General features: G+C 39.5%; 1 protein-coding gene across 1 annotated transcript in view; it reads left to right on the forward strand.

Moving 5' to 3' along the window:
• Window positions 1–15149, forward strand: part of LOC140942823 (tRNA (32-2'-O)-methyltransferase regulator THADA-like) — an 86337-nt gene that overhangs the window by 32110 nt on the left and 39078 nt on the right. The window contains exons 10-18 of the mRNA XM_073391829.1: window positions 1190–1289; window positions 7706–7788; window positions 9708–9787; window positions 10120–10185; window positions 12639–12759; window positions 13033–13102; window positions 13453–13643; window positions 14303–14386; window positions 14474–14542. Coding sequence (XP_073247930.1) covers window positions 1190–1289; window positions 7706–7788; window positions 9708–9787; window positions 10120–10185; window positions 12639–12759; window positions 13033–13102; window positions 13453–13643; window positions 14303–14386; window positions 14474–14542 — 864 coding nt within the window. The remainder of the gene's footprint in view (window positions 1–1189; window positions 1290–7705; window positions 7789–9707; window positions 9788–10119; window positions 10186–12638; window positions 12760–13032; window positions 13103–13452; window positions 13644–14302; window positions 14387–14473; window positions 14543–15149) is intronic.

Genomic DNA, 15149 nt, shown 5'->3' on the forward strand with positions numbered 1-15149 from the left:
AGATTTGTTTTACGCGTGTGATCAGATGTCAAACGAGCAGTACGCTTTACCCACTCTCGTGACAAGAACGGCTATTGTAGGAGTCGGGAATGTGTACGATTACTCCGAGACTGTCTTGGAATTGCAAGAGACTTTTAAACGAAGTTTAAATCTACCGAAACAAGAATGCAAGAATGTTAAGGAACTTTGTAACACATTTAGTTTATTATCTATTTTATAAAAGTAACTTTTCATCTGAAATATTATCTCCTGTTAGATCATTTCGGAAGACTTCTTTAGGAGGAAGATTACTTTGCTTGCATGCAATAATTCCAACTTGGATAGTTCTGCTGACTCTTCTGCTTTCCGCTTGGCTCCTTCGGAGTGAAATTTTTAACGTGAGCAACCATTTTATCCTTCCTCGAAATTAATGTCGAGCATCTAAACTGGCTCCTGAACCCAAGAACTGAAGAGAATCGAGGACTCTTAGATTTCCCAGCTGAAAAGAGATGTATTTTTCCATGTTGTTAATAACAAGAAAATAATACTTTTCCTTTATTGTTAATTACAAGAAAATAATAAACATTGTTAAACTGACTACTTTGTTGTGTGGATGTCTCGATAGTATAATGACTAGTATCTCTTCCAATCGCTTACAAAATAATTGGGACACTTAGAAAACGTTTCGGAACGTTTTACACAAGATTCGCTACTGCGCATGCGTTCTGCGCAATTTGGTAAGGGACAGACATTCTGTCCCACATGTTTAACCTCCATTCTTCCTTCCCATATAGTTAAGTTATTCTATACTTAGAATAACAACAACTACCCGAGCGCTCTCCGAGCGAGTCCGCCATCTTGAATTTTTGATTGAAACATTAACTTTGATTGACAACTAAGAACAATAGCGGCAAAGGCGGCATCCTTTGAAGGCCCAGTGGGCGCGTAATACTACTATAATATACATAGAAGACCCTATCTATCAAGCTTACAACAAATTATTACATGTATAAATCCTAGCCGGGTTTGGTTAAGTGTTTGTTATTCCTTAGCAAAATGGTTTCTCCTAGATATAACAACTTGATAAAGAAACGAAATTCATTGGCAAGCTAGAGTTTCTTCACATTGATAACATTCTTATAACTAAATGAAGAAAAAAGAAGATAATATTCAGCAGGTTTGAGACGTGTTAATTTGATTTCCTTTTTAGGTTGGGCAGTTAATTTTCCCTTCACATGTTCCACATGGAGAAATACGTTTTTCAATCTTGGGCAACCTGAAAAAGTTGCCTGCATTTCAATGTTCTCAAGGTAGGAATGCTCACTCACTTTGTACTAAACCAGCCACACTTGACTGTGAAAATGACTAAACAAAATACATAGAATTTATTCTGGCATTGTATTAAACGTTGCTTCCATTCTATACCCATAAGCAGTACAAGGTTGAAAAACAAGGACAAGTGATTTGTCCCATAGTTAAAGAATACCAGGAACAACAAATCATACTCTCGTAATCACACACTAGCCTGTGTGACACTGTTCATTAAATAGCCGTAATTATATTTGTGAAGGTATTTTTGTGGTAAAAAAGCATCAGCTGGAATCATATAAATGTGTAATGATCACCCATTGCAGTTTCAATACGTGTCATCGTGGACGACATGAATAGAATTAGTAGGAATGGATACTGTATTTGAAACTGTTATTAGTACAACTTTCAGGAGAACATATGTGAAGCGTTTTCTTTCCCTTTAAGTAGGTTGGGTATGACTTTCATTACCAGTCTGACATTCCTGCAAGTGTTGAGTCATACCAGTATCAAGTTAACACCTCTTACTTGATCAGTGTTTAAAACAAATGGCTTGCTGTGTTTTGGATGGACCAAAGCTTATTAGTAGTATGCCATTCCATTTTTATAAATGCTCCTTGACACTATCTGTGAGTGTCGGTTCTTGTTGTCCCATGCAAGGTGAAGCAAAAGCCTGGTCATCTAAGCAAAAGTGGGAACAATTCTTGTTTAGTATTAGCACACTCCAATAAAGCTTCAGAGTCTATTTCCCTTTCACAAAATTGAGCCACTTATTAATAGAGGTAGTCCTAGGGTAGTTTTCTACATTTTGTGTTCGTTAGTTTCCTAGCTCGTTTCTGGGTCGCGGGGGTAATTTTTATTTATTTCGAGTCCGAACGTTAGTTTGTTCTACGCGTCTCTGTGACAGTTTTCGCTCTCAGGTCTGTAGTTTGTTCAATTTCGGTTTTGCTTACATCTGTGTGACTGGCTGCGCATGTCATAATTTCATAATGGCGGATTAAGTTCTTCGCCTGTGTGACATAGCCACCGTTTTTCTATTTTGTAGTGCTAGTTTAACACTAGTGCCTTTGCTACGGGTCTTTGTGACGGATGTCTTTCGTCTGTGTGCCAAATTTGTCCTGTTGGGGTCTGTGTGACCAATTTACTTTCCATTTTCGCGTGTTTATGACCTGCATTAGTCTCGGTACTCTGTGTGGAGATTTCATTTACGTCTGTGTTTGTCATGCAGCAAAATTATCATTTAACGTTTGAGCAACTGCAAGATGCGGAGGGCGAAGTACTCGGTGAGGTGCTGACGGAGACAGTCATGCGGGGTTTAAGGCAGGTGGTGGTGAATGAAGGCATTGAGGTTGCTGATTATAACCTGCTCATAGCGGTCCATTCCAATTCATTTCGGGAGCTATGGCATCAATCCCGCAAAAATATTTCCCTAGCCGAATGGCTAGAGCATGGACGGATCATTTGGCGAAAAAATTGAATTCAGGGTAGGCGATGAATGTAGAGCAGGATGGGTTTTTTGTAGATTTGACATTTGTTAGAAGGGTTGGTCGCAGTGGTAAAGGCGGTGGCAAGAAAGGTAATCCAGGTCGAATCGTGTGGGAAAAAATAGCCAAGAAGAAACGATGTGTGATTCCCATAAAAAATCAAGAGGATGAGCTCTGCTGTGCCCGCGCGATCATCGTGATGAGAGAATGGTCTCACTGTCAGGAGCCAAAAAATCAGTGGAGCAATTTAAGACAGGTTCGTCCACAGTAAGGAATTTTAGCGGTGTAGTTGCATCGACAGGCAGGGGTGGTTGAGGGTGCATGTAGGTGTGAAGAGTTGCAAAAGTTTCAAGCGTTCCTGGGGCCATTGGGCTACCAAGTGATCGTTGTCGAGGCATCCAGATGCATTATCTTGGTTAAAGATCCTAAGTACAATGAGGCACCGCACGTAATACAGTTGGTAAAACATCAGAGGTATTATGATGGGTTGACCAGTGTCCCTGCATTGATTTACCGTTCCTACTTTTGTCGGCACTGCGACAGTGCATACAACACAGAACACACAGCTTATCGTAATTGCATGGGGCAGAACTGTCCTGCCTGCTGCAGAACGCGAAAAGGAACTGAACCCGGTTGCCCGAACTATGCCGCATGGTTGACGCCTGATGTGGAATGTGATCGCTGTCACATTAAATTTTATAGGTCGGACTGTTTTGCGGCACACCGGCAAAAAGGCAAGAAAGGGGTATATAAGTCTGTGTAAAAGGTTTAGAGAGTGTCTGGTTTGTAGTGGTCAAAGAAACCGCATGTCTGTTTCCACGCCATTTGTCCGAATTGTGGAGAATTTAAACATGTGGACCGTCGATGCTTTATTCAGCCCGTGGCCAAACAGAACAAAACCGGAAATGCAGACCCAGAAGCGCCTCTTGATGATGACTCAGACGAGGAAGACAAGAAGGCCCCCCCGCCTCCACCGATTCCAGTCTTTGCCGACATTGAATGTTGTCAAGGTGAAGACCGGGTGTTTCATGCAAATCTGGTCTGCTGGTCTAGCGCCGAAGAGGACACAATTCATCACTCCGACAAGATTGAAGATTTTTTGGCAGCTTTGGAAGAACTGACGGGGGTTGAGGGCGATGAGAGAGAAAGGAAAGTGGTATCGTTCTTTCATAACATGAGGGGGTTTGACGGAAATTTTATTCTTGAAAAGTTGTACGATCAGGGGCGTGCTGTGGAAAAACCGCTGACGCAGGGGGCCAAGATTATGTCTTTTGAAACCGGAAACTTGGTGTTTAAAGTCTATGAACTTTTTCAATATGGGCCTGGATAAATTCCCAGAGACATTTAATCTGCAAGGTTTTTTCCCGCTCGCGTTTAATCGAGTGGAAAATTTCAGTTACCGGGTAGTGTACCCACCAGCAGACCAGTACAGCCCTGATGATATGCCGGAAAAGAAGAGAGAAAAATTCCTCGCCTGGCACACAGAAAAAATCAGAGAAAATGCCGTGTGTGTTTTCCATGAAGAGGTGGTGCGGTACTGTGAGAGTGACGTTCAATTGCTGAAAGAAGGCTGCCTGAAGTTTATTGAAGAATTTGAGGAGATAGCCGGGTTTAATCTCCTGATCGAATCGGTCACAATCGCCAGCGCCTGTAATTTATTTTGTAGGCATGAAAAACTCGAAGAAGATTTGATTGCAATTAAGCCGCAGAATGGATGGCGTGGAAACAGAGTAAACCAGAGTAAGGTGGCGTTAGAATGGCTTTATTATGAAGATTGGAAATTAGGAGGTGTTAGTCGAGTGAGACACGTTCGCAAAGGGGGTGAGGTTAAGGTGTTGACGCTGGCGAATGGAGATGCTGAAGACGCTGGAGTTCAACCCCGTAAGCACCTGAAAAAGGAAGTTCACTCGCTAATTCTTCCGAGTTTTTTTTCGGGTGTCTTGAATGGAGGTGTAGCGGCCAACACAAGCGAAGCAATTTACGACAACAACCTTTAGTTCGCAAGCGACGACACACTATAAAGCGAGGAAATATTTTACGGACAGGAGTCTTGAATCGTTTATTCAACGTGATCATAGGATCCAAGTCTTTATCGTAAACTGAACCATGAAATACAAAAAAAAAGGCTAAGCTAATTTCTAACATACAAACTACATTCCAATCATTCCATTGCAAAGTTGCAAATTACACTAAGTCCAAGCCGAAGAAGGTGAACGAATCAAGACTTCGAAGTACAAAATTCGAGATTATAAAAAGATACATCTAATAACAAAGCGAAAACAGTTCGATGTACTATAAAGATCCGTAGAACCATAAGGTCGAAATACAAACAAATAATGAAACTATATAAAAGCAAAAGAGACAAACTACTGAAAAGATTCTGAAAAACAAACTCTAAAACGTACTAATAACCAAGTGAAAGGTGAGTAACATTTTTAAAAGTAACATCAGCCAACCTATGCCACGTGGTAACATAGTTGAGGAAAACATGCGATGAAACAACTGGTGTAAGCTAAAGGAGTCTTATCGAAAAGGTTAGGTATAAAAAGGAAACTTAAACACTTACATAACAGTCTCGCTTGTAAGAGCTTGACCAAACAACTTCAAAGATAAACTGGAAAAACTGTACTAACGACGAACACGACTTATCGTTTGCCCAAACAAGCCAACTAACAAAAATGCGGTTTGAGCGGAACTTAAGCAATCACGTCCCTAATGGACAAGGAATAACGTCATCTTGCGGTTTAACGCAATACAATACAAATTAAATCAAAAACGAATCAATATTCGGGAATAACGGGTGGTAGCCGTTACAGGAGGAGACGACTTTTTAACACTGGACGTTTTTCGCGGTGTCTTGGGTAATAAACGCTTTCCCTTGGACCCCGTTTTAAAGGAAAACTTGGGTTTTTTCCCGCTTACTGGTGTCTTGGGGGACTGTTTTATGTCTTTTGAGTTTTGGGGAGAGTTGCGTGTTTTTGGTTTATTGTGGTAGCTTGGAGTTGATATTTTGCCCTAAGCTCTCGGGAAGTGGCGGCCGTAGGGCTCGCCTCTTCCCATAACTCATCCCAACCTTGGGGCGTTTGGAAGTGGGGGCTCCCAGTGAGAATTCATTACTATTGTAAACCATATAATTACGTCTTCTCCTTGAGTTTTGCACCACCTACCAATATCCATTTCTCTCTTTCTTCAATCTGTTCAACCAGCCGAACAGCTTTCCGTCTACTTCTGTCTATTCTTCCCACAACCTTAAATTGCCTGCCTCAGTAGAAAGGAGTCAGCTTTACCGGCAAGTTGCACTACTGAAAACACTGCACAGAATAGTCATGGCCCTTCATCTAGCTTGCTCAGTGTAGTAGTTTACCGTTGGAGCAATGAAACAATTCTTAGTGTGCACTTGTCTGTGTAGCCATTAGACACCTTTTGAATTTAACAACTCTTCCATCCGAGACGTGTCGCTTGACTTGTTAATTAGTTTACCTCCTTTAAGACTTCTCGATTCATGGAATTGGTTTCAAGTCCCAAGCCTTTTCTACTCGTACCAACGTAGTGAACTTAACCTAAGAGATCCTGTTTTTCAAGCTTAGCCGTTATGATTAAAAAACTCCTCAACTGATGTGATGAGCGACTAAAAGATGACAGCCACCTCCAAAAGGCTCAGACAATCTATTTAAGGTAAAGATAAAATGAAGGAGCACACAGGTCCAAAGCCCACATGACAATCAGCTTAACCCAGCTTCTGTAGGACCGGAGGAAAAGCTTATCAGCAATATTTCTATAAAGGCCGTTATGATGTCTTGACTCAAAAACTCTGCCATTTAGACCAAAGTCTCATAGAAGCCTCACTACAAAGAAAAAGCCGGTGCATGTACATGGTTATTTTGCGGGATCTTGTTGATGAGAGAACTTGTCAAGTTTGTACAAATGGCTTGCCATTTGTCTGCTGTCAGAGAATTTGAAAACGTGACATCTTGCGATTGCTGCAAGTCACTGATTATCCTGTCACTGAATGTGATTAATCGATACCCGGTTGACTAATATTTTACCCTAAATCCATGACCCAAATGCAATACAAACAAATTAGCCTCCCACGCAGGCGTTCTTAGGGGAGCTCGGTGGGAGGCTACAAACAAATATGACTTGGGTTATGTTTGTAGTTATTTTTTTATCTCAGGTAATTTTAATTTTCTTTTGTTTCAACCTCATTAGCATTACCATACCCAAAAACAAAAGAAAAAGAAAAAGTAGCTGAAATAAAAAAGTTATAACTACAATATTCACTTCATCCAGCATAAATATTTATGCTACAACAAGAGGATGAAAGCTGCTCCACTCAATGCTGCTCATCTCACCATGATGGTGCATGTTACCAAAGTCAAAGTACAATGGGCATCTCAAACGGGTAGTTTCTGGGGCTTTGGCAATGCATTTTATATGAAACAGAATATGAAGTAAAATGCAAACTGCTGCAAATGCTAGTAAATCCACCCTTATCAGCTTTGACGGTTTTTTAACATTGAACTGCACTGTTTGAAGCTGAAACTAACTAAACTGAAACTAAGACTAGCGTGTCAAAAACCATGTTGAATGTTACATAAAATTTAAATTGATACCTTGTCTTTAAATGACTTGGCATGTAAATGTTCTATGGAAATTTTCCTGTCTACGTTCTATTTTGTAACTAATTCACCACTTAACCTGACCCATATTAATGATTGCAAATTGTGCCAATCACTGGTTTTGATGGAGCCCTTTGCTCTCAGACTGACAGTCTTAATAAGTCACTTAAACCGTCATTCCCAAATTCAAATACCATCTCCACCAAACAGTTGTGTGGAAAGTCTCCCATATGTTCCCGTCAGTTCCGTAGCTTTGGTAAGCATAGACAAAAAGTTTTATTAATGGTTATTTTATATCCTTGCATTTTGTTACAGACGTAGTGAGCTTTTCTCATTTGTGTCTTTGCAATGGCGTGTTGACGATGGTATCACCACAGGCTTTGGTTCAATTAACAGAGGTATAACCATTGAATATCACTTAACTTAATGCACTGGCCTCAGGCAAATTACACAAACAGTAAGGACCTGAAGGTTCCCTTTAAGACTTATTTGAGTTAAAACAGAAACTCATAAGGGGTTGAAACGTGTAACTCATATGTTTGCTTTGTCCGAAGTTCCTGATTATTCATTTTCGAAAGTACCATATTTGGAACGAGAAGAAGAGATAACTGACCAATCAAACTTCGTAAACAACTTGGCGTAATTTTCCTTCAGGTTCCCGCGCCCGCTTAAAAAATGGCCGACAAACGGGGAAAAAACTGCCGAAAGCCGAGAAAGCTTTCAAAGGTTGAAACCAGGAATATTACCGAAACACTGAGCAGGATATTATTGCTTTACCACCCGGGCCAAACGTAACATTATGAAACCCATTGACGGCCTCACAACTTCTTGAAGTTGTCATTTCAAAAAACGATGCCTCGTGGACCCTCTGCACAGTAAACCTATACTGCAAATAGGCTTTTAAAATTCTTATGTAGTCTAGAATAAACAGTGAAAAATATTCTCGAATAAAATTCATTAGCTGCGTATCGAAAGTGTCCAAAACCTGAACCTGACATCTTTGCAAAAAGTGATGCTTGTAATGAATGTGAGAAGTATTTTAAAAGCTTAAATTAAACTTAGATGTTGTAGTCACGATCGTGTTTTGAGCTCATTTTATGAATGAACAAACTCAAAACAATAGACAGAGAAGCCGTTTCTTGAAAATTTTTATTCAAAGTCCAAAAAGTTAATCCTTTAAAGCAATTCGGAAAACACTACCTGGATCGTGGACCCGTTCACGCAAGTGACATCGGCTAAGCACATGGCAAAATTCAACACAAAACCCATTTCAAATCAGAGCACATTTTGTAATTTTTCTTTAGCGCCGAAGAGAAAAATTTTTAAAACGTCTATGAAACTTTTAAAAATACATGAATTCCCTTTCCAAAACGTCATTGTCTTGGCCATAGAGTGCAAAATGTACCTGAAAATTCAGCAAAAACTTCGCTGACTTGGTTATATTTCAAAACAGACCATGGGCTCTGCCGTGAAGAAAACAAGGTTGAATTCTTCGAAGGACAATGTCTTGATGAAAAGCTTCCCTTTCTCCACAAAACTAAAGCTGAGCATTCTTTTGAACTTTCTCTTTCCATTTTTTGTCTTTTAACGGTGTATTTTTCACCTTGAAATGCAGAACTCTTGTCTTAAAACAGCTGCATGGTGATCGCGCACGAGCCATTTTGTTGAACATGGATATCTGTGACTAAGATTTCCAAATATGGTCAAAATGAATATTCACAAGCATTGAACGCGAGTTACACGTTTCAAGCCCCTTATCGGTTTCTGGTTAAAATTAATGAAGTATCCAGAGTTATTTTGTCTCCACATTAGCCTGACATTCGTATTTTAGTGAACAATTTGAGCATTAAAACCATATGGATTCTTTAAGCTACTTGAAAGCAGTGAAATATAATACATTAACTCATTTCCCTTAACCTTTTTGCCGAAAAGAGCTGTCTGAAGTTGCTCAAACATTTTATCCCAATCTTTTGTTACATTCTGAAACTCCCCTTGCCTTCTTTACTTACTTTAGCATGCTGCTCATCCCCATGTTTTGATCCGTTTTCTTTGGGCTTTCCTAGGCTTCATTTCTGTTGAATGGGTTTTGCACAAATGCCGAAGAACGTAGCAATTTTGTACTGTAACATTAATGCGTCTGCTCGGTCATAAGTTTCCTCTTCTGCCAGTGAAGAAATATGACTATTTAGTTCATTGATATAGTTTAGTTATATGCCTTCTTAACGTTTTCTTGTTTCCTTATTAGAGAGAAAGAGGGCATAAAAAGCACTGTTAAATGTTTTTCCTTGAAATGGTTGTTACTGTTGTATCTCAACAGATAATTGTAAATGGCGAACTAACAAATGGCACGTTGATGTTTGATGCATTGTTTCCAGATTTGTGTTGTCTTTGTGATGGGTAGGTCTGCGGCAGCATAAATGTAGCTCACCTATTGGCTACCCTTGAAACCATTGTTATTACAATGAGTAGGAGGTTGCTAAGTTTCAGATTTTAACTTGGCACCACATCGTGTCACATTATTCCATTATCGGTTATACTTTATTATGTGATTTTTTCAATACAAGCAAGAACCTGCTGTGTTGCATGAATCCTCATGTCAGTATTTTGTAAGACAAGTGAACTTATGATTGTGCATGCCTTGCGGTACCCTGGCAATTCGCCATAATTATTATATCTTATTAGGTATTCATAAGTTGATTGTACTTTGACAATATTTTCTATTTTTTAAGCCTGAAGGATTCAAGTTCATGTCTTTTCGCCTTTCGCACTCTGACGTTATGGGCAAGTCAAGCAAGGTATGGCTGGGTATCTTGGATTGGTAAATTTATATAGAAAATGGATATTCTATGATAGTTTAAGTGACGTGACAATGATGTTGCTAGTAAAAAAGCCAAGGTCTAGTCTGTAGCTATTTTTCGTAATGTTCACTAGGGTCAGGCATAATTTTGAGAATAACAGTACGGAAAAGAATAGAGCATTGTGTTGGAATAATAGTGCATCATTTCTTGGAACCTTTGTGTCTTATAAAACCTACCGACCAGTGTACCACCTTTTAAGAACGCCTGGTTACAAATACAATACTTTCAGCAGCTCCAGTTCTACAACATTATCAACTTCCTCCTTATTCAACAGTCATGTGTGAAAAATATTGCAAAAAGTGTAGTTTTATGTGTCATTATAATGGAGCGTAATAGTTCAGCATAGTAGTGACAGCCACACCCTGTTGATGCGGACACTGTGGGGGCAAATAGTAAATAAATCAGGACATTAGCATCGTCCAATTGAACAAATATAACCGTCATAAAAGCTGTCATTCCGCGGAAGCACTTCAAAGCCACCCATTTTTTTGTTACTCAATCAATAACCGTTACCTGCATAACTCGTTTGATGCCAGAATGGTCTGAAATTGACGTCTACAACTCATCCTTTCCGGTGTACTGTAGGGTTGGAAATATCGACATGTTCTCACCCAAAGTTTTTTTCACCTTCAAAAAGGAAAGGCTTATCACAGCACTATTTAAGAATTCCCTCGTCCGTCATTACTTATCCCAATACCAAATAAATGCTAGATTGACTTGGTTGCTTTATCAATTCATACTTAATGTATAGATTACTTTCACGTGTGTGTATGTGTGTGCTTATGTTCTGACCAGTTATATCTTATTTGCTTATTGTATGTTATCTTTTTTGTTTTTCTCTATAAGCATTTTTTCGTTGTATCACTCTTGATGTATTAGTTTTACCATTTTTGCCCTTTTTCTCTTAAGTTATTTCTTAATTAATTATTCGTTTCTGTAAACTTGTTTAATCTATGGAGAAATAAATAAATACTACTGCTACTACAGCAGTCTGCATTAGTGAGGTTGACTTTCTCTGAGAATCTGTTGATTGGTCAAGAAACAACTGTCTGTTGTTTGCATTAATGGGTGTCCGTATTAAGTGGGTTGAATTCAGAGGAAGTGGGAGGGCTTTCTCCAGGGGCAAGGAAAACTGTTCATGAGGTGTCCATATTAAGCCAGTCTCTGTAAAACGGGGTTTGACCGTAATCCCAAATTTTTCGTCGGCAACTGCCCGTCTTGTTCATAGGATCACCTCAGTGATCGCAAAGTGATCTCGACCTTGGGAACTGGAGCCAAGGTGAAGACAAGGCTACATGTCATCATTCTTGCCTCCCGTCTGATTAGGGGAAAAGCATGTCAGTTATGCCCCATCCCTCAATACAGTTCAAACCAGCGTTGATTAACTGTCTATAAATTCATCCTTGTTTCTTCTTTCCTTGAATCTTATTGGGCTCTTCATAAATTACTGGACGGTGTCCAATGTAGTCCTTGTTTCCACACAGCCCGATTGTGGATGATATTGCCACAAAGCAATCTGATGCTCTTCTTAGAAGAACACCTGCTTGCTTCTAGGTCGATTTTCGGAGATATATGTCATGGCAAGTGCTTAATTGTAAATAATGTTTCGGAGCCTCCAAATCTGAAAATTTTCTACCCCCAGACCCCCCTACAAGCTTCCTGTCCTTGGCACTCTCGATAACGCCTGCACTCTCAATAACGCCCCCCCCCCCCCCCCCCACCCCCGTTAAAAAAAATACTTTGCTACGGCCCTGTTCAACCCTTTTCCTTAACGATCGTTTCGTTTCTGCTACATATGCTTGGTCACATTGCTTGCAGGCCACTTCATAGACCACACCGTATTTTTCACTTGGATCCAAAGGGTCTTTGGGTCTTATTGAGTCTATTGAGGCATTGCAAATGGTGTACCTTGGACCTAGACATTGTGTTTTGCAAATGTTCTCTTTAATTTCTTCTGTAAGCCCCTGCAAATAGGGTGGTGCCTCACAGCTTTGGGAGGGACGGTTAATTTTTTTCCTTGCCTTGCATGTCATCGCCTATCCGCCTTGTCTGTGGTTTCACACTCAGTGAAGGACCATCTGAGGTCACCACGTTCACTAAGTACCTGTCTTGTCCTTTGTTTGAGGATCTTCAATAATGGAATCGCTTTATTTTCACCTAGACCACTGTTTCCAAGGTCAAGGTCACTTTGTTTTCTTGGTCATGTCCCTTGAAGCCAAGGAGATTCTGTCAACGAGAAGGACATTTGCCGTCAAAAAATTTGGAATTCACTGTTGCTAGTTTTTTTTTTCATTGCTGTTGATAAGAGGAATTTTTGATTTTGTTATTGCCTTCCACAGCAAACAAATATGTTTGCCGAATGGTGTACAGCTTGTTGTGTTTCCTTTCAGGCAAATTGCTTCAACTGGCCGTTATGATAGTTCTTGGTTGAAAGATAAATTGAATGGAACCTCACCTATTTCAACCAAACTTCTAAGCTATGTGTGGAGTCACTGGGACCATCCCATAGAGGTGATTGTGATTGTTACTTGCCGTACGAAGCCAAACGGTCTTCTTTGCTATTTCCACCAGTATTTGTCCGTTTATGTTCATTTATCAGATATTGACATTTTCATAGTTTATATTTGTTCACAGGCTTCTGCTTTTCCATTAGTACAACTCTTTCCCCATGCTACTTTGCGTTTCCCATTACACAACAATTCTTGTCTTTGGAACATTACTTCATTGATGTACTTGTCTGAGTAAGCTGTGAGTTACTCAATTTATGCGTATTACTATTTTCAGGGAGTACGATACCAAACCAAAGTCATTTGTGAGCATGTTGTCAACCTCCACTTAATAGTTTCCCAAAATGGTTTGTAGAAGTGTTAATAATGTATAACTAAACATACGTATTGTAATTAAGACTTTGATGGTTTGGGGCTAGTTGTGTGCATTCCATTTTTTCAGTATTGTGTACAGCAAAACTATGGACTGTCCATGTAGCTTTGGCTTGACAACCTCTCTCATTAACTTCAAGTCTAGATGCTAAGAAAATGACCTCAACACACATCTCTACTTTTGTGCCCACTGATTAATCGCTTTAGGGGAAACTGATGTATTTTGGTAATCTCTTATCAGTGTAACACCCAGCAAACTTATAAGAATAACTACTGACAAAATTGTGAAACACCGTAAAGTGTAAACTGTGTCCACATCTTCTAGATTCCCATAAAGAAGCATTTTTGAAGGATCTGACCGAGTCTCTTCTCAAAGTTGGCTGGCATGTGAGGGGAAAGTATGCTGCATTGTGCTGCATAGCGTCAGTTGTGGGAGCTAAAAAGATACTGCTTTGGTTTCCAACAGTTTCTCAGGAAATTTATCCTTTGATGAGAGATAGATGCCTTGTACCACATGTAAGCCAAAACTGTTTACTATAGTTTATGCATGATCAAGTTCTTTGTGAGGTATGACTGTCACTTTACCTGCACCCGTGAAAGGAATTCTATCAGATCGTGTAAGATCATTCGCTAGACACCAAATCCAGGAGAAAAAACTGTGGCAACACATAAATTACAGTCAGTCAGTCGTCTTGGACCCCGCCGTTTTTCTTTTGAAGTAATCAGTCTTGTTTAGTAGTAGTTTCACTAAGGTCCTAAAATCTTGATGAGAAATAGAATATTAGGTAAATTCCCTGAAGTAGAATTGCACCAACTATTGATATTGGACCCTTTGAAACAACAAAATCTGTTTTAACCTAAAGACCAAGAGTGGAGGAGGGTTGGTTGCATCTTTCTTGTGAGAGACTTTGTAAGTTAGCTGTTGTTGTTTTTATTAAAAAGCTACATTGCTGAACAAGGAGCATTTGAAATTTGATATTGAAGACTACGGAGGGGGGGGGGGGGGGGGGGTAGATCATAGTCAAGTCTGGTACCTGCACCTTCAAGAACCCTCCTTGATTTACATGTACCTGAGGATAAATTGGGGTTATTCTTGATGGTATTTTCCATTGAAAATAAAGATTGTAATTACCAGATAATTATAGGTTATTCTGTTTGATTGATGCAAATTTTAGGTGATGGACTTGGTGGAGAAAATGGCAAATTGCCACAAACAGGAGCTAAAAGACGCTGGAGAAGATATTGAATCATGGGAAAAGGTTTGTCATCGTGTTATTTAATTTTTTTTCTACTTCTGTGAACTTTGTTTTGTTTTAATATTGCCTTGTTTCTCGTGCTTTGGGTAGACTTGGATGGCTCCACTGCTTTACCATGTTCATCATGGCTGTAAACTGATGAGAGAACACCTAGCTCAGGTCAGCTAATTATCAATAATTATAAGCATGGCCCAGTTGTTCGAAGGCTGATCAACGCAAACTCGGGGTTAAATTTTCATCTGGGTTTCTTTTTTTTTCAAACGCATTTCTCAGATAATTTTTGTCTATTCTTTTTAGAGTATGTGATCATCAGTGTGTAGACAAAAATAATTAAACTGAATTCAAATTGCACATTAACCCTGGGATATCTTAACCCAGCTTTGAACAACCCGGCCCAGAGGTTTACTAATACATTAGCAAGAAAAAATTTACGCTAAAAACGAACGACGTTTCAGAATCGTCTTGACTTACTCATCAAGTTCAAAATGATTACAATAACTGTGAGATTATGAAATATTCCAGAATTATTATGTAAATCTTCAGCGAACTATTTCATAATCTCACAATTTACTATAATTATTTTGGACCTGATAAAAGGTGTGATGACGACATTAGTATCCAGCACTCAAAGGATGCCTCCATCTGTCAATCAAAGAATCCAAGATGGCGGCCGGAGGCCGCCAGTCCTCAAAGCAAGTCGCTTGTCAATCATGTTACGTCACCATCCAAGATGGTGGGTTCAAAATGGTGGACGAAGAAAAGAAAA

Source organism: Porites lutea, chromosome 7, assembly GCF_958299795.1.
Source record: "Porites lutea chromosome 7, jaPorLute2.1, whole genome shotgun sequence".
NCBI lineage: Eukaryota > Metazoa > Cnidaria > Anthozoa > Scleractinia > Poritidae > Porites > Porites lutea.